The 20,434-nt window shown below is 38.9% G+C and overlaps 1 protein-coding gene across 4 annotated transcripts in view; it reads left to right on the top strand.

Moving 5' to 3' along the window:
• The window catches only part of tle2b (TLE family member 2, transcriptional corepressor b), an 81,450-nt gene that overhangs the window by 39,416 nt on the left and 21,600 nt on the right, over nucleotides 1-20,434 (top strand). For 2 of the 4 annotated variants that reach the window (XR_015762675.1, XM_088004961.1), the window contains exons 1-4: nucleotides 12,775-13,824; nucleotides 16,333-16,407; nucleotides 18,234-18,414; nucleotides 19,955-19,971. Coding sequence is in view for 3 of the 4 variants with exons in the window: in XM_088004961.1 (XP_087861087.1) it covers nucleotides 13,501-13,824; nucleotides 16,333-16,407; nucleotides 18,234-18,414; nucleotides 19,955-19,971 (597 nt within the window). In the remaining variant the exon portion in view is untranslated. Of the gene's footprint in view, nucleotides 1-12,774; nucleotides 13,825-16,332; nucleotides 16,408-18,233; nucleotides 18,415-19,954; nucleotides 19,972-20,434 lie in introns of those variants that run through there. The other 2 variants (XM_088004962.1, XM_014988019.2) reach the window with 2 other exon arrangements.

The raw sequence follows: 20,434 nt of genomic DNA, 5'->3' as shown, positions 1-20,434 counted from the left end.
TTTCAAGTCAATCACACATGCATTCTAATGTGTTCTAGTAATCAATCAGTGCAGCAAGATCAGCTTTCAAAACCCAGCAGAGTCACTGCTCCTGGATGAGCATACAACAATATCCATAATTTCGTTAGTTTCCTTTGGTAAAAATACACCAAATTAACTCAACATTTGGTCCTCAGATCCCGCTATCCCGCATGCTTTAGATGCATCTCTGCTGCTGCATATGTGATTCAATTGACTGCAATAAGAGCTCTCAAACTATTTAAATTGAACTGAAGTGGCGTACAGCTCGCATCATTCACCTGAACACTGAGGTTAAATTATGACAGGGATTTCCCTTTTATCTCAATGTGCTGTGTCTCCGTCTTCATGTCGGCTGTCTGAATGCATTCAGTGATTTAAACACAAGAAACAAAGTTCTGCATCAGATCAATGTATCTCTCAGCTCAGTCTGTTTCTGCACCAAGGACTGCACTGGGTGTATTTGCTGTACATGTTATCAATACATCTCTCTTCCTTTTGCAATCCTGTATTATACACAACAGTTAATGCTTTCCTTTTTATGTAAGCAAAAGCCCATTTTGCGACAGACGTAGCAAATTAGCTTAGCCTGTAAATGTAACGTTCGGTATTTGCTGATGACGTCACTTGTCTCTATAAAGCGGTCAAATGTGCTTGTGTGGTCAGATGTGCCTTTTAAGTTCCCTGGACAGAATTTTGTTAAACATGTTAAACAGTGGGGATGCTGTGAAAGAGTGTATCGCATTAATGAAATGAGTCCGTTTGCCCATGGGTTAAGTTGATTTCTACTCATTTTAAACCATTTAGATGACATACTACTTAGTTTAAGAAATGTTGTAGACAAGATATTGTTTCCGTTTATCTAAATTTACATAAACTCTTGGATATGTGCAGAAATGTATACGTTGAAATATATTTGGTGCAGTTCATGGAGAGTAGGCAAGATATTAAAGGAGGCTGTGTTTGATAGTCAGGATGCTCTGCAGCCAGATTGTTTCCCCTGTGGACTCCTGAGGACAGATGAAGCAGCTGGCTGTCCTTCCTTCCTGTTCCCTCCTTTCATTTCACCAACCACACATATGAGGATGGTTTTGTGTGTGCGTGTGTACATGCATGTGTGCTTCTGTTGGGCAGGGGAAAGCTGTGATTAACACTATGAATTTAAAGAATATAAGGGAGATAGTAAACAGACAAATGAACAAATAGTTATAAAACAAAAAGAAGGGACTGGGTACGATGAAGAGAGCCCAAGCAGACGAAGGTGATCACACGAGAAGTTGTTTATCTAGTTGCATTGCAGAAAGAAAAAAGAAAAACCTTGTGTGTGCAGGTGCTTATCCAACTGCCTGCCTAATTAGCCAGAGCTGTCTGGCCTTTTTCTGCATGTGTTTTTGTGCACAGGTGTGTGTGTGTGCTTGGAAGCATGGGTATGTTTGGTGAAGTTGTGACCTGAATCCCTGGCACATGCAAGTAACATGCCTTCATTTTCAACTCACTGCTTTGCTCCATAAAGGGATTTGGCTCATCTCTCTCTCTCTCTCTCTCTCTCTCTCTCTCTCTTTTCCTCTCTATCTCTATGCCCTCTGGTCACACTCTTCTCTTTTTTCCATGTCTTCCACCAGATTTTTTTTTCTACCGTTCTCACAAGTCACTCTGTCCATAATCCTGTGGTTTTGATTGGATGTTTTATTTTAACTAATTTTATTTAAAGGGACGGATTAAGAGCATAGTGCACATGTGGGTCAACCAGAGCAGGCTTTGGAGAGGTCACAGCACGTTAAATATGTTTGCTTGTGTGTGTTTGCACTCTGTCTGATCAGTGGTGTATGCAGTTTCTGCACATGTTGTGGCATCTGTGCCGGGTCTGCGTGTGTGTGTGTGTGTGTGTGTGTGTGTGTGTGTGTGTGTGTGTGTGTGTGTGTGTGTGTGTGTGTGTGTGTGTGTGTGTGTGTGTGTTTGGCTTTGATGTCTCTCCCCCTGTTCAAATTCTTTGGAGCTCAGTTGTGAATAATGGGCCATATAGAGATAAAGAGAGCATGACCAGTGTGGGATAAAATCTCAGAATTTTAGGAAATAAAGTTCGGAAATATAAACCATGGAAGAAGAAAGGCAGAGATGAGATGAGAGAGGAAAACATAATTAAATTCCCAGGGAATGTTTTAGTTTAATAGCTTTTAATGGTGACAGAGGAGCTTTAGTCTGTATTTATTGTTTTATCTGTTTTGCACGTGTGTGTGTGTGTGTGTGTGCGTGCGTGTGTGTGTGTGTTTGTGTGCATAATATGTTTGGAAAAATTAACTATTTTATTTGCAGATTATGTTTATTGAAAAATAAACTAATAATCATCCAATACACGGTTTTAAGACTAAATCTTATTTAACCACTAATTACATTTTTTTCTTACTGTACTCTGATAAAGTATGATCATTGGATTTGCTCATTGTATTTAACAGTTTAAGTATTTCTTTTTATTCATTATAAGATGCATTTTTCCTATATTTAACTTTTTTCCTTTTTTTTAGTTTTGTGGTAAGAATATTATATCATAATATTGTGTAATATGATCAGAAGTAAATCAGACACAATGGCTATGGGGAGTCAGTGGGAGAATGAGACCCAAACACCCTATATGTTAATAAAGCATCCTAATATGTCTAGTTGTCACTGTGTGTTCTTACCTTGCCCAGCAAAACTTTTCCATATCCGCTCCTTGCTCATGAATTACTTTTTGATAAAGTTCTCTGCTATATGAATTGAGAATAAATGTTGGGACCAAGACTCTACTTTTGCAACAGAGGTTAGCCATAGCAAAGCTCGCCTTCGAGTTTGTGAATCCTCTGCACTATCTTTCTTTGGCTTTTTTTCATCTAAATTATCCTGCTAAGTAACTTGAAGCATTCAGTCTTCTAAAAATTGTTCTAAAAAACAATCTGCCTGCAGCAACGGTGAATGATAGTAGCTCTGGAGGACTCATCTTGGGCGTCCCTGGCCTGCAGCATTAAAGCAGCAATAATTAATGGTGCTGAAATGCCCCATATTGTGCGCAAACATCACTTTACCGTCAGTTCTGTTGGTGGCATGAACTGCATAGTATCACATTGATTTTGTATTCTTTTACATGATGTTGGAATGCTTTCATACTCAAGCACACTGTGCAGCCACTTCAACAAGTTTGCTACTCATCATCTGTTTACATTTGTAGAACAATAAGTTTGAGGATGAATAGAATTGGTCAATACAGGCTGAGGAGCTGGGAAATGGAAATCTAAAGTGATGCTTTAGTTGTTTTTTGTGTGTTTTTTTTAATCAAATTACCATAGAAGAGCTACAAGCAGAGAAATCAATGAAACTAGAGCACAAAGTGAGCCACAGAGTTTAGTAACATCCTCGGACATTGGTGTCTGAATGTGCTCAGTATGCACCTGTGTGCTGCAGACATCAATGTGTGGATCATGCATCTGCGCCCTTGAACCCACATATGTGTCTTTGTAAATGGATGAATGAGTTTGCATTTCGAAACTAGAAGTGAGCTGTTTTTTATCTCCGTTGTGTTGCTTATGCACTGGAGGAGGCTGAATCGGTGTCTTTGTGTGTTCATGTGTCAGAGGAAGTGTTCATGCGGCCGTCGGTTTCATGCTGGGAGGGTGCCTCCGCTGTGTGGGTTGTCATCCCTGCTCTGTTTGGGTGGATTTTTCTGTGTGCTCTTTCGCCGAGAGATCTCTGTGCACAACTGTTTGTGGTCGCTTCCATGTGCACAGAGAAAGAGCATTTGGTTAGCACAATGCTGGGTATGTATGGATGTGTAACTTTGTGTGCTTCTGTATACGTCTTTCTTTTCCTCTCTTTCCCTTCCTCTCCTTCCCAAATACAGGGGCCATCAATCAGAGGCAAGGGGGATAGAGGAAGGGAGGGTGGTGGGAGGAGGAGGCGTGGAATAGGAGTGGAGGAGGGAAGTTGGTTCAACGCCAGGGAAGAGGAGCTGGCACGCTGCCCAGAGAGTAGAGAGAGAGAACGAGGGAGCTGAGAAGAAAAAAAAAACAAGAGCCAGCAAAAGAAGAAAAAAAGAGGTAGAGGGAGACTATTAGGGAGAGGCAGGGCAGATAGATGCAGTACGAAGCAGAGAGAAATGAGAGAGAATAAGAAGGAGGGCAGAGAGAGAGCAAGAGCAAAAGAGCAAGGCCAAGTGCACCGAGGGAAAACAGAGCGAGAGGACACAGAGTAAGGAAGACAGAGATACTGTGGAGGAGGAAAATGAGCCAACAGAATGGAAAAAGCAGGAGGGCTGATGGCGTGGAGAAAAAAAAGGAAGTTGGCGGGTTGGGGGGAGGATGTGGTGAGGTCCTGAAAGAGAGGAAACAGGGAGGGTTATTCCCATTGAACAGCTCTGTGTCTGCACCCCAAATCAGAGGATGATTAGTACATCACTGGGTACAAATATTTACCTGAGACTGTTCACAAAGGGGACAGCGCTCTAATTAGCACTGAAGTGACTAATGTGAAGGGTGCACCAGGAATAAAGACCATGATGCATTGCAAGATCGAGAATGACAATGACCAAAATCCATCCTATACAGTGAATTAGAAAAATATCAAGTCTTTTTTTAACCAATAAAGATGTATTTAGTTTGGAGTTTATAAGGAATTTACAAGATTTGCAAATAAAGAAGTACACCCTTGTTTTCTTAATGATGTTTTTCAAAAATATTTAATTAAATGGCATTTTTTTCATGTAACAACAAAGATGCACAGAGGAAACATCCAAAACAATAACAAAAGAAAATTATTTTGTGTGTTTTATGGGTGTTACTTTTGATCATTGAAGCACAACTGTGTTCTTACAATAAATTTTTTCAGTGAAAATATGATTTAAAGACCATGTGGGAACATCAGCTTTTACTCTTTAAACAGAACAATATAATCATAACAATCCCTTCATTTTCAAAACTTGAAAGATCTGAAAAAATGGTCTCTGGTTATGTAAATAACCATTGTTAGCTGCTTTAACTCCATTGCTACAGAGAAGTAAAAACTCTCAGGACAGTCAATAAAAAAAAAATTACATTGTTTTGAAGGACATTGGGCAAAATTCATACTAGGGATTAGCTTCTAGTGCAACGCAGCTTCAGTTATAATTCAGTAATAATTGTCATGATTCATTTCTGTTGGTAGCTAGGAAAGTCTGAACAGCCTATTGCAGGAAATATTCTGTTTCATTCTGTCTGTGTTCAGCTAACACTTGCTGAAGCAAAGAGCTAAGCTTCATCTATAGATTCAGCCACAAACAGCTCAACAAGGACCAGAGCTTCATGTGCACAATTGTTTGAATCTTGACAAACAGAAACAGACAAAAATGAAGAAAATCAGCCACCAAAACACACCTATAGCTTTTGCTATAGTTATTGTTAGTGTAAGTTGCAGAAGCAATCAGTCCTGTAGTAACACAGCTAGAAAAAGGCTGGCCAGAAAATACTTTTTTTTTTACTTTTCTTAACTAGAACAGTTGCCCCCTTCTGGTCAACAAGAGTAATACAATTTTAAGGCTTTTAAGCAATGACTTCCTCTTTTGGGAAATAAGGTGAAAAAATGTGGGATGGTGCAAAATCATGAAACACCATGTGTAGACAGAATTAATGAAAATACCAAAAAAACAAATAAAAAAATAATCTGATTATGTTATACAAGTTCTTACTGATTTCCGTGAATGATATTTGTACTGAATGACATTCTGATGTGCCTCATTAGACTTATGTGCTTACTATTATCAAGCAGATTGACACAGCTGCTGACTTTTTCTATAGCTGTAGCTAAAAGGAAAAAAAGGCATCCGAGGATTCTCCAATAATTTAATTTGAAGCGTTTTAAGTTTGATATATGCCTTGAATAGTCTAACTATTTAAAGGTTGTGGTCTAATTCAGACTAGTCCATATTTTTTTCATGTTCAAATAACTAACTCCCTTTCTTAAATCATGCATTGCTGAAGAGCTTCTCATCACTTTCTGTCTGAAATGCCCCATTTTATTTTCTGTTGCTTTTTGCCCCCCATCCTCTTTTAGAAAAGCCCTAATTTGCTCTTATTGTTAAGGATTTCAAGCAGCTGGTCATTCTTTGTTTGAGGTGTAACAAATATGCAACTAAGAAACCTTATTTAAATGTGATGCAGAAATTGAAAACAAGGCAAAACAAGACGATTTATGGAGCACGCCTTGCTTCTATAAAAAAAAGCACAATGAAAGAGACGGGAGGAAAACTAAACACAATAATGCATTCACCAATTACTGACAAGTCATGTAAAGTAGCTGCTAAGGTTACAATCAGCCCCGTTATTACAACAAAATTTATTTTGCATAGCGATGCCAAGGTAAAATTGATTTAGCTTGCAAAGCGTTGCTTTTTTTTAAATGTCATTTTCTGATTTTTGAAATGTTTTCCTCTGGGGTTTTCTGCAATTGTACATTAAAATTTGTTTTCCTCAGCCATTGTTCAGTCTCACTGCCAGCTTCCACACAAGGATCCAGACCAGCAACTTCAAACGATAGGTGCTGGGAATACGGCCTTAATGCGAGCTAAAAGTGATGGCAGAGATTTCGGTTGCAAACATAACAGTGCGAGTAGACTGGTATCTCTGACATCCACATACATAGATAAAGCTGGCTCCCTCGGCTATAATGGGACTCTGAGGCTGGCACAGCTGGCAGTGCCTGAGCACACTGGGCACCATCTTCCTCCTGCCGTGCCAATCTCGGCCCACGCTCATCACATTTAGATTTGCCGAGCTACATTGGCAGGATGAACGCGGCCACTGTTGCTCGCCGTCACGCTCTGGTACCAAATACAATGGTGCACTTTAACAGAGGAGAGGCTTTCCTGCCATTCGAACTGAAGCTCACTTTAATATCGGGAGTGAAAAACGTACTCCTGTGTTGTGTTTGTGTCTTTATGATCCCCTCGCCCTTATGACAATGTTGGGTATCTGCTTTGTTTTTGTGCTGCGGGAAGCTGCTCTAAGGAGATGCTTTTCTTGCATTTGAAGTTGACACGGTAGCATACACAGGTTGAACTGCAGCCAGACTAACATTATTTTTGTAGACTTGTTAACAAATTCAACGCCACGAGCATCACAACTCTGAGAAGCCATAGATGTACCAAGTGCTATTCAATGGTAGCAGTAATTAATCTCATGCCATGCTCTGCAGATGCTCTGTCTACAGTGAAAAAGATTTACTTAAATCACTGCTGTTTCTAATTAATTCAACTAATAGTTATTTAATAATTTCCACCTTTCATAGCATTGAACTTTGCGTCCCAGGTAGTATGTTGATCCATAAATATATATAAAAAAATAACACTAACCAGATACTTAGATTTCAACAAATGTAAATTAGCCTGTCATGCCCAGCTCAACACAATGAGCATTAAGAGACAGATTATGAAGCAAACGTTTTGCTTAGAGTTTTATATTAAACATGACTGTTTAAAAGTCTTACTGGTGTCTGACCAGTTCTGTTCATAACTTCACAGGATTAAAAAAAATTATAAGCAGAATAGTGGTTTATTCCACTTGTTTTAGCTAGAGCGGCTCTTCAATATCTTGGCAAACTCAGTAAATTAGGTTTTGGCTCTCAGAACACAGAGCACAATGTTACACTTGCAGGTAAGATTTAGGATGGGATCTATTGGACAGAGTCCAGGTCTTACTCCCTGAATGAAAGAAAGAGAAAAATCCTTTACTGAGGTCATTATTTCTCCTTTCTAAATATTAAGCCAAGGAGTGATTTTTTTTTCTTGACATCACTGACCTTTAGTTTTAATGTCTGAATTAATTTTCTTTGTCAGAGCTAGCAATCACACTAACCAACCACATTTGGCTGCAAAAAAAAAAAAAAAAAGGCATTGCTGCTCATAAAAGCACATGCCGCCTTGTGATTAGGGAAAAGTGATTTACTCCATCTTGTTCTCTGCGAGTCATAATCTCCCGTATTTGTTTTAATATTGCTCGGTGTTCTCACATCCAGTGAATCCTGTATGTGGGAACACAAACAGCATGCTCACACAGGAACGATCCAACCCCAAACACAAACATACACTCCACACGTTCATGCACAGACGTCTCCTGTGGACACGTTGCTTCATGTCGCCTGTCAGCATCGGCTCGTGGGGGAATCTTTGAGGAGGTGAAGTAGAGTCAGTGGGAATGGAATTAAAAAGTCATGAAAGATGAAGTGTGCTCAGTTTTTAATCAGTTTGAAGCTGTTTACTTCTGGTGGTAGATTTGATGTGTCTGGTGAGGAGAACACAAAGCACGTCGCTTCTGCTTCTTCTGGCGTTTGGTTCAAATAAAGCTAATTTCCGTGAGGTTTTCAGACTTGACTTTAAGAATGAAGTTGCCAGTAACGGAAAAACACAATTTAATCCTCATGTTGCACAATTTACATCATACATTCACCGTTTTATCTTTGCTTAATTGCTGAGATTGCAACTTTTTTCCTTATTTCAGAGTTTATATGATTATTTTTCTATCTTAAATGTAGTTTAGAAGTAGTCCTCTATCCCTGCAACATCCTCTTCAGGCTTGCCTGAGCCAATAACGGCAAAAGACCCAACAGACTCCAGGAGGGAGCGCCAGGAGTCTGAACTGTGAAACAAAACCAGAGCTTCTGAAGAAGGTGCATGAATCACCTCATTAATCCCGAGAACACAATTGCTGAAAGTAGTTTAGGTATTTAATCTGTTTATGTCTGGTTGCATTATTATGCAGCAACAAGGCTGTGTGATCACTTTAATGTTTTCCTCCCTTCTGATTATCATCCTGTCAGGGATCTGATGAGATGGCAAGCCTAAGCACGCTGACGCCGTCTTACATGGAGCCTCTTTGTTGAGGTTATTAGGGCCAAATATTCACCACAGAATCTAGAAAAGGCCCTAATTTCAGTTCTTAGCTTCCTCTTTCTCATTTTTGCTCCCCCCCCCTTTCACCTCTCTTCCCTTTTATTTGCCTGAATTCTCAAAAATCTTTCCAATTTTTCCTTCTAGTTGAAAACCTCTCTCTCTCTCTCTCTCTCTCTCTCTCTCTCTTCTGTCTCTCTCTCACCTATATTTGATCCGTTTCATGTTGAGCCTCTCCCTCACTCTGTCACTATCTGTTTCCAGGCCAGCTGGCAGCATATATCTGCCCTCAGGTGTTTTATTGACGAGTTTCTCTCTCCTGCTTTGTACCTACCCATTCAGGCATCCCTCCATCCGGCCAATCTCTGCCAGGGCTCCCTGGTGGCAGTGCTTTGGCCGGCTGTAGAATGAGACTGTGATGTGTTGTTTCTGACACCTGCTTCAGCTCAGACTGACTCACCCCGGCACAGAATAGTTTCTTTTTTTTTTTTTGTTATTTTTGGCTGTTTTATACTTTTAGTTCGCAGCAACAGTAAAACTGAACGAGCAGGGAAATAACAAACCATATTTGCCTTCCTCTGAAATAATTTCATTTTGATTCTATGAAGATTAAAAATTTCAACAATAGAATTAGACAGCATATTTTTTTATTGTTGGATAAAATGTGAGGATCATTTTTATAAACAACTGTAAACTTTTTTTTTTCATCCAAGGTTTTTATTTGATGTATTTAATCTTAATTTAACATGGTATAACCCTTGGAAAACAACATATTAGGGAAAGGGATTCTTACCTTCCTGCTTAGTAGAATTAGTAACTCAATCTGTTTAGTTTTATAACATTTACATTCTTAAGGGGAATGTGTGTTGCTCCTTTTGCTTCTACACCATGATCACCAATGTCTGCCACAACTTAAAATATGGAGGAATATTTCTACAGTTTTGAAAGAAAAGGAGAATAATGGGGAAAAACAAACGGGAATGCACAGTGGGAGATGCTTGGTGTTCAGTTGTGCTTTAGTGACTCCTCTCACAGCAAAGCATCGCAGAGGAAGTGGCTACAGAGAGGAACGTAGCCGATCATTTGGAGCATTTCAAACTTCTGCAGCTTGCTTCCTTTCAGCTAACTTTATTAGCATAGCTCTTAAAGTCAAAACCAGTGATGTAAATGGCTCCAGCTACTTCTGATTGCTTTGCACACACTGTCCAGCACAGAAAAGCTGTGGCCTTTCCTGGTCACAGCTGACTGATGTCATTAGAGGAAGCCGTCTGTGGTCCGAGGACAGCTTGCTGTTTAGTAGGAGAAAATCTGGTGCATTTAAAAAGATAAAACCAAATGGCGATAGATTTTAGGAACTAAACAAAGCAGTTATCAAGTCAATAAGTTTTCCACTGTAACTCTCCTCACCTGTTGCACACTTCTGGTCAGCTGGCTTAAAGAAGGCTACAACACTTTTTCTCTTAGCCACAAATAAAAAAAAAACAGACTGGGTTGTTATAAGATAATTTTACTCATGAAAACTGCAGTTGGTCGTAGTGTGGAAATAAAAAGAGTGCCGGGCGTCATTCCTAATGAAATAATGGCCTTTTGAAAGTGCAGCTACAAGCAACATGTTTAACTAGCCGTTAACTAGCTCAACCCAATCAGATAGCCTGAGTGATTAATCAGCTAACAGCCACTTCTTTCTCTCCTACTGTTACTTTATAATGAGCAGAAGTGCAAAAGCTATAATATTCTGCACAGTACATTGCGGAGAGCACTGACTGTGTACAAATGTGGGATGGCAGACGCCTGCTGAGGGTGGTAGAGATGACTGAAAGATCACCAGGACTCCACTGCGCCGCTGCAGATCATCTGAAAATGCAAAGTCCACAGGGGAGCAGGCTCCATCTTCAAGGAGTCTGCCAGCTATGAGTAAAAAGTAAATGCACTTCAACCCAGAGGGGCAGCAGAGTGAAATACAAGACGAGGCTAAAGAATGCTTTATTCCTACTGCCGTCAGTCCCTAAGCAGAAACAGCAGGTCATATTCACAGCTCCTCATGTAACTGGGCTGTTCACTTTTCATCTTACACACGTGCAGCTGCACACTTATTGTGGATGATGCATAAAAATCACTCATATTTACTACTCTGTTGTATTTTTAAATGCTTTCTTTTGAAATTTCATTTTAGGTCATTTCATCATTTCGTGAAATAAATATACATAAATATCTGAAAAAAAAATGACGAGACCACTTAAAATGATACATTTTTCTGATTTTACTTTTTATAGGTATTTGAGTAAAATGAACATTGTTCCTTTATTACGGACAACATGTCTCTGAAATTCCAAGCAAAAATTTAGTATTTATTTGAAGAAAATGAGAAATAATCAAAGTAGCAAAAAAGATACAGACCTCAAATAATGCAAAGAAAACAAGTTTTAGTTCAGAAATCAATATTTGGTGGAAAAACCATGACGTTTTCAACGGGGTTCATTGCAGTGATCTCTTATTTTTTTTCCAGAGCTCCAGAATGTATTTATTTATTTATTTATTTATTTATTTATCAAAAACAAAATAACAGTAAATGAATGCATGCATGTAATAATCAACATGCTATAATATTAATATCAGTGATAATTGTTGGTTTTCTGTTTCAAATAAAGTTAAATGTTTGTTTTGTTATACATTTCTCAGAGGAGGCTGTGAAGCCCTGGGTTTTCCAGCACAATACGATGAGAATCTCACACCCATCCCTTTTGTCCACGTGTTTTATTTGCTGCTGCAGGCTTATGAAAGAGACTGGAGTAAAGCAGGACTCAGCATTGTCAAGCAGCTACCACATGAATGCATGAAGATGATTGCTCTGGCTTAAGAGTAGTGCAGATCTCCCACATCGGCAGCGGCCACAGTGATCTATACCATGGTGTAAAATGTAATTCATTGTCTGCGAGGTTCCTCTTTCTCACTTTCACTTCCAGCTTTGTGGTCAGGCGTGCTTTATGCTTGCTGTTTGAACAAATGCGCAGAAGAGCTGAGGGACGGTCACCTACCTCCACGTGCATACGCTGACACATGTCAGGTGTGATGGAACAGAGTTGTGTTTCTGGTGACGGCTCCTTTCTGATGTCGTGATCAGAGGAGCCGCCACTGACAGGTTGGCTGATTGTCTGTGTGCTTCGGTCTTTTTGCGACGCCATATCTGACCCTGTCACTCTTTCGGCTGCACTCAGACGCTTCCTTTACTGCTCTCTGTATCCAACATCCTCAAGTAGTTGGGAGACAGTGGAGGAAAGAGGACAGAGGGGAGTGGGGGTGGGGGAAAGCAGCATGGGTAGCTGGAGGAAAAGTGTGACAGCAATGTAACGGGGACAAAAAAAATTATAAGAGCAACTGATGATGTGGAGGAAGAGAAAGAGCAAGTGACGAAAAGGATGGAAAAATTATACTGTAGGAACAGAAAATGATACAGAAAAGTAAAATGACGGGAAAATAGAAGACGAAGCTTGCAAGAGGTGGGGGGAGAGAGAGAGAGAGATGGGGGAGAGGGATGGGAGGAAGAGGATGAATAGGGTAATAATGGCTCAGTGTGAGAGCTGCTGTGGAGAAAGAGAGAACGGCTGAGTGAAGAAGAGAACAAAATGAGGCTGAGGGCACTCAGACAGATAGAATTAGACACACCGCAGAGGTTCAGTGTGTGTGTGAGACACAACCGGGGAGAGTGTGTTTGTATTTATGTGTTACTGTGTGCTGTAACAAAATGAGTACAGGCAGCTGGATTGGTAGGAGTGTAGTGCTTTTTACCATGTGTGTGAATGGATGGGTGGAAGGACAGGGTAATACGACAAAATGATTTATTATTATCATTATTAGTAGTAGCGGTAGTAACAGTGTTGAACACATTGTAATGCGTTTTTAAAGTTGGAGAGCAAACCTGCACTTTGATCGTCCACTTTTTAACCATTCAGACACATTTATAAATTATTTCCTGATTCTCATTACACTTCTTAGTTATCAAATTTAAAAATCAATATTGTAAATAACTGATTATGACTGCTTCTCTCTCACTCAAATACAACACAATGGAAATCTTTGCACTGCACTGCATTATTCAAGTGGAGGCTGTGGACTTCTCTCAGCTATTGATCTTGGTTACTTATGTATGATTTTGCTGTCAGTCAGATTCCAAATTAACCAAGATGGTTCATGTAAATATACTACATAAAATGGATATTAGAAATGCAAATAACAAACATGACAAAAGCCTCCAAAGGGACTGAATTAGCAAATACTTAGAAGAGCAAAACCTAACAAGAAAAAAGAAGAAACCATTATCTTATCTCTGCTGTTGTAGGTTGTGAAACTTTATAATCTTTCACAATCAAACATGTTTATTTTAGCCTCACCTACCTTAAAGAAAAAGGGCTAAAACAATTCTTCAACATTTTCCAACAAAGACAGAACAGCACTTTAAAAAAAAGAACTTGACTAATGAAACACAGTAAATGCTACGTTTCTTTTTTTTGAACCATGTGCCGAGAAAGAAGCGGTAAAAGGAATGAGAGACGGAGGAAAGCTGAAGTTGATAGGACTGCATTAGTGAGCATAATGAGAGCATGAAGGCGCTAAAAGACCCGACGCTGACAGGTGCTTTAATGTGGTCTCTATCCTGGTTCTTCACTGCAACACCTCCTTCTGTGTTTTTCACAGAGGTTCCCAGCTCACATACCTCATTAAGAAAGTGTTTGAATGCAAACAAAAGCCTTAATGTGCTGTTGAGGTACATGGTTTGCTCAACGTTTACTGTGTATTTTCCACCTTTACAATATGTGACACAATTTTCTCTCTCTGTCGGTCTCTCTTTCCCTCTATCGCAGGCAGAAATCGTCAAGCGTCTCAGTGCCATCTGTGCTCAGATCATCCCTTTCCTCTCTCAGGAGGTAAGTGCTGCCAGACACACTTACACACAGGCACACAAAATATGCCCACCAAAAAAAAAAAAAGAAGAAAAAAAAAAAAAGAAACTCGCCTGTTTACACTTTAGGTCTATCAGTGGCAAAAAAAATGAATAAATAAGTAGTTCCTGGTAGAGCAAGTTAAAAGGTGAAGTGATTGAACACAAGTTCTAATTTAGGTGTTAATTGATATACATGATATTCTCTTTAAGACATATGCAAGCATGCATATTGATAATTAACTTTGTCTCGTACATTGGATCTGCAGAAAATGAATGCTGGGGATTGCACAGTCACTCCTGGTGTTTGTGATTCAAAGAAAATAAAAATCAGTTCAGCTATTCTCAGCATTTGTTAAAGTGTCTGGTAAAAACAACAAATTGCCATTTTAAAATGTGCAAACTCATTAATTCTGTTGCAAATTGTGCAGGGGTTTGATGTTGAAAATTAGATATAATTAACCCTATGTCACTTTGTTTCTTATCTTTTGAACTTACACAACATGATGTTTTTGTTTTGTTTTGTTTTTTTTTATGTTGGATTGTCAGGAATATATTGATACTTTATACTTAAAGGAAATCGTTTTTCTATATATTTCAGTGGGAGTTTTGGTGTTGGGAGACCAGACTTTATATTAATAAATATAAAGCGGAAGGAAAATGATGCATGCTTTTATAAATACCTCAAAGATAAAAATCAGAACCTGTATTTGTGTACTACGCTTCACTGAGTCGATGCTTTGTAGAGCCACCCCAGTTACAGCTGGAAGTTTGTTAGAGCATGACTCCACCAGGTTTGGACATCTGCAGACAAACATTTTTGCCCATTCTTCTCTCCAAATGAGCTCAGAATCTTAGCTTTGATCCGTAAACGTGAAATGTCTGACCTTGCCGCATATTGTTTATTATATTTAGATCTAGACTTTGATTAGGTCATTGTAATACAAGGAAATACTTTGATCTCTAAACCATTCTTCAGTAGAATGGCTTAGAGATTCAGTTTTTCTCCCTGTACTTATCTTTATTACCTTTCCAGTTTAGCTGCCACTTCATAAGAAAAACATCTCTTTAGTATGATGTTGCCACCAGTGAAACTTGGTGGTGGCAGAAGTTCAGTTTTGATTTGGTCATCAGTCCAGAGAACCTTCTTCCACATATCTGATCTTTTCCTTATGGCTTGTGACACGCATACAGAACAGACTTTAAATAAAAGTCTGTGTTGCCTTCTTCACCACTTTCTTCTACCACATATTTACATTATGATTGTAAACCAATGCCAAAAAAAAACTCAGTGGGTGTGAATACTTCTGGAAAGCATCACATTTCTGTTTCCATTGTAGTTTTCTACTATGGCACTGCAGGTCTCATCCAGTGCTGTTTAATGATCAAAGGCGGCTCTTTGAGTTGAAAAACCGCCATCACTGACGCTTCATATGTGGCCCACTGATTAAATGTTACATCTAAGGGAAATCCAGAGGCAGCTATTAAAGTTTTTGTGGCAAAGACACGCTGACATTTGGATTAATGTGTTGTTTTCAGAACATTTACATCTTGTAATCTGCAAACTGAATACAGTCATTTCCTAAAGACTCCTTTCACTTGTCTTATTATTCGCTCCTTTGTGTGTGTTTTGATCCCATTCATCACTCTGCGGTGTATCTATGTGCCTTGATTGTGTGAGCGCGAACATGAAACCCTGCAGGCTCCTCTGTTTGTCTCCGAATGTGAGTGAGCTCTGATGAATGTGCTACCTGGAGACATCAAGGTCAAAGCTCTGTCAGTTTGATCAATATTAACACTGTGTGTCTTCGGGTGTGTATGTGCAAGCTTCATCACACACACACACACACACACACACACACACACACACACACACACACACACACACGCACGCACACACACACACACACACACACACACACACACGTATGTTTGCATTTGTGTAGTTCATTACATCGGGATGATGAATAAACAGAGGTGAGATTTTAGTTGGTGTGGATTTTGGTGTGTGTAGAGATCTGCCTGCAGAGGTTAAACATGTTTATGTTGCTTTTGTGTGAATTGCATTGTTTTTTGAGTAACTGTGGTGGTTTATTCAACGCATTAATTTGACCAGTCTGAGTAAGAAATGCAATTGGACAGCCTTATTATACTTACAACTGGTTTAGTTTCTTGCAAAATTGTTTACTTTCACAATTTAATTTTGTTACAATCAGAAAATCCAGTGTATGTCACTGTATTTTTTGCGATAGACAAACATAAAGATATAAAAATCAGCAATTAAGTTCTGTTACATACAATCCTAGTAAAAAAAAAAATTAAAAATCACAGGTTTGTTGTTAAAATATTATGAGTACTATTCCAACATACGGTAACTGCACAATATAAATTACACCCATGCTTTGCAGCATGTCTCTGTGATGATGACTGTGTGTGTATTGGTGTGTTCACATGTTCTGCTTGAGTTATGCTGTTTGTTTATATTTGTGTTTAGCACCAGCAGCAGGTGGTCCAAGCAGTGGAGAGGGCGAAGCAGGTCACCATGGCTGAACTAAACGCCATTATTGGGGTGAGTCGCATACATTCATCAGCGTAAACACACCTAAATACTCTTCAGGTACCCAGACATGAATTGTGATGCATTTTTATAAATTGTGAAAACTCTGCCCACTAGATGGCAGAAAAGGGATCCTAATATGATTTTTTGTGGGTGTTGAACATGCATCGACAGGCGTCATTGGAAAACACGCCAATGATGACATCCACAATGGAAAAGTCCTACTCTAAACTATGACTTAATACGACTGTATGTCATCTGCAGATCTTGATGTACAGCTATTTACATATTCAAACAGTTTGAAATGACTGATATTAATATAATATTAACATAACTATTCTTTATTTGGGTATTCTTTTGTCTTCATGCAAGCCACTTAAAGAAAACCTGAAAGTATTTAGCTGCTTGCAAAGCAAACTCGTCAGGAAAGTGATGCTGAATGTGTAAACTAAAAAGCTGGACAGCGTTTATTGCACTGCGTGAATACTGCAAACCTTTGATAGCGTGCTGGTCATTAAGAACGCTAATAGACAATTTGCGCCTCAGTTAAATCGAGAAAAAAGTGTAATTTTTGTTACACCAGTGAGCCAAAATGACATTAAGTCTTATAGAAAGAACGGTAATCTTACTAATGGACTATCACAGACTTAATAACATCTCACTCACATGTTTTTTTTTTTGTTTTTTTTTTTTTGTTCAGTTCTGCTTCACATTTATTTCAAAGAAATAAACTCTAGAAAAGCAGAATTTGTTGTAGATCTCTGGAGAAAGTCCACCATCCTGTTGCAGTGGTGCCAGCTCTGCAGGGTGTATGTTTGTTTTCACATAAATGCAGTGATGGTCCTGAGTGCGGCAGTAGATGGGGCTTTTCTGCAGCTTGTCAGAGCTCTGATCACATTACTGTCTACTTAAAGCCCCTTTGTTCCTCGCAGCTCTGCAAACACTGCTGTCTCTGAGGTGTGTGTGCTCTGGTGTGTGTGTACGTCTAATGTGCTGGATTGAGAAAACAACACATGAAAACGCGTTCTAATGCCCCCCTCAGGATAATAGCCCTTCTTTATCGGTAGATGCTCCTGTGCTCTCCGCTCTCTCCTCCTCTATTTTTTGCCATCTGTGTTCATTTTCTGTCTCTATTTTTCCCATCCAGCCCTCCACATAATCTTTGATCATTTTCTTCATCTTATTTTGACCGTGTCCTCCTTTCTCCTCTCCCATCTTTTTTTTTTTTTTTGCTCTTTGTGCGCTACACTTTTCCTTCTTTTATTCTGAACTCATTTAACTCTCCTCTTTGTCCGTCTTCGCTCTTCGCTGCCTTTATGATTTCACTCTGTTTCGCCTTGTTTGCTCTGAAACTCAGGTATTTTCCTCTCTTTCTTATCCTTTCTGTTTTCCCCTGGCCGTTTCCTCCCCTATTCCCTCTCCTGGCTTTTCTTTTGTAATAAATCCCATTGCCTCAATATTTTACATCTCTTACCAACTCTTTCTTTTCTGTTTTTCCTTTTCTTTTATCACATTTTGGTTTTCATGTTCACTATTTTTTATTTCCCTTTGTGTCCCTGATTTTCAACTTGCTTCTCCTTCTATTTCCTTTTTCTGTTTTTGCTTCTTGTTGTCGTAGTCCAGTCATCCACATCCTGTCTACCATCATTCTAATTTCCTCTCTTGTTGTAATTTAATTTAATCACATTCACCTTCTAGTTTCTCCTGCTTCATTTGCTGCATCCCGCTACCTGCAGCCATTGTGTTTTTAGCTCCTTTTCTCTTTTCAAATCCGACTTTTCTAACCTCCTTTTTTTTGTCGTTTCCCATCCCTTTCTCTTCTTTCCCTGTGGCCACAGCAGCAGCAGCTCCAGCACCTGTCTCACCACGCCCCCGGCATCCCTCTGACACCGCACCCATCAGGCTTGTCCCTTGGTGCGGGGAGCTCTGGCCTTTTGGCTTTGACAGGAGCTCTGGGGGTCTCCGCCCACCTCGCTTCCAAAGATGAGCGAAACCATCTTGATCCAGAACACCTTAGAGGTAAAAAAATAAATAAATAAATCTGTGGATTCTTTGCCAAGCAAGACAAACTGTAAATTTTAATGATTGATACAAACGCATTATTTCTTGTAAATCTAAAACCAATTTAATGAAAATTGGTAAAACAAGAGAAGATGCCATTCAGTTACACAAACTGAAAGTTTTTAAACTTATCAGGTCATATAAAAGCAAGATTGGGTTTTTTGGTAGCTAAAGAAAGAAAATTATTCACAAGAAGTCAAACTAACAAAGAACTTGTTTTCCAGACACTAAGTTAACCTCCCTCTGTGGCAATCTCACTTCCTAGATTTATTCAGATCAATTTACTTGTAAAAAATGCTATAAGAGAAGAATAAGTGATACCAGCCATGAAAAACTTTTTTTTTACTTGAAATTCAGTATTTTTTTACAATAGAAACTAATTTGGAAATAAAGTACATTTTATTTATCAGTGTATGTTTTTTAATGGTATTAGAAGTCCAAATAACTCCTAAAAATATTAACTTCACTGTTGTATAAAAACATGAAAAGTAAAAAAAAAACAAAAGCAACGGTTGAAATCACGCAGGGATCTCAAAACATTGCTTTTAAAACTACACCAATCGATTTTCATCTGTTCCCAAAGGCTTCCAGTGCTGTCTGAAACAGAAATGATGCAACAGAGCAGCAAACATGTCCCCACTGTTTACAAGTCACAAGTGTGCTGTAGGAAATAAATAAGTAAATAAATGCATGAACATATACTTTTTGGACTAAAGAAGCTCAGTGTTTTGCAAATGTTTGCACACGATACCATGAAGGTGTGTATTTTTGTATTTATATTGAAATTTTTGTGTTGGTTAAATTACATTTCGCTCATACATAAAATGAGGGGAGACATTTAGACAGCCACAGCATAAAATGTAGATCATTCCTATTTTTCCAGACAAGATAAAATGCAAAATAGCACACTACATCATTTCTGACTGGCAGCATCTTTATTTATTTATTTTTGCTCACCTTTTGGACGGAGTGTAATATTTCCTGTTTAGATTTGTGTCTTAAACTGGACTGATGCATTCATGGAGCTTGTGTGGATGAGAAAGAAATGCCTTTTCTGACTGAACTCTGATTCACCCCAGTAGAATATCTTATCTTCGTGCTGCGGTCGCAGGCACCGAGCCAAGAGGCTTACACATGAGTTAAAGGAGTCCTAGTTGGAAAAAAGCAGAAATAAAGTAAAACTAAGAATCGGAAATAAGAAGATCTAAGTGTTTGACCATGTTGTCATTTTGATAATTTATATATATATATGTATATATATATATATATATATATATATATATATATATATATATATATATATATATATATATAATAGTTTGTTTGTATCTTTAATGTAGGGTTGAAGTCATAGTTCATCCTAACCTTGGCTGACTCTGGCTTGTTGTTGTTGTTGTTGTTATTATCAGCGCTGACGTCAAACCTTTTCTCTTTTCTCTATAAATCTTATTATCTCTGCATTGCTCTCTGCGTCTTCCCTCCCTCCGCCACGACCCAGAGGGAGCCCCCAGCAGGGTGAGTACTTTTGCTTACGTGTGCGTGTGTGTGTGTGTGTGCGCGCGCATATTGATGCGAGTGTTTTGTACGCCCACATTTCCCTCTGTGAGTGCTTGTGTGACAGTGATAAACTGAAGGAAATTGAGACACACTGTAAAGTGGCCTTGCAAAAAAAAAAAAAAAAAAAAAAAAGGCAGAGTATGACTGGATTTGTTTCAGGAGTATCACAACCCAACAGCAGCACAATAGCAGCTCATCACCGTCAGCCCTGAGCTTCTCAAGGTTTTCTACATTAGACTAACACTGCAGCACTTCACATTTCTCTGAAAGGACCTAAACTACCAAATGGATGAATAGAGGACTGATTTTTTTTTTCTTTTTGAGGCTACAAATGCTCCAGTTGAGATTTAGACAATTAACATAGCTGTCTGTAGAACTGATCGCTTTGAGATTGAACAACTGAGTGACGGCTATTTCATTA

Source organism: Poecilia mexicana, unplaced genomic scaffold, assembly GCF_051168715.1.
Source record: "Poecilia mexicana isolate PSO_F unplaced genomic scaffold, ASM5116871v1 scaffold_4, whole genome shotgun sequence".
In the NCBI taxonomy this organism is placed as follows: domain Eukaryota; kingdom Metazoa; phylum Chordata; class Actinopteri; order Cyprinodontiformes; family Poeciliidae; genus Poecilia; species Poecilia mexicana.
Note: the sequence above shows the minus strand (reverse complement) of the source record. Positions and strands in the feature narration are given on the sequence as shown.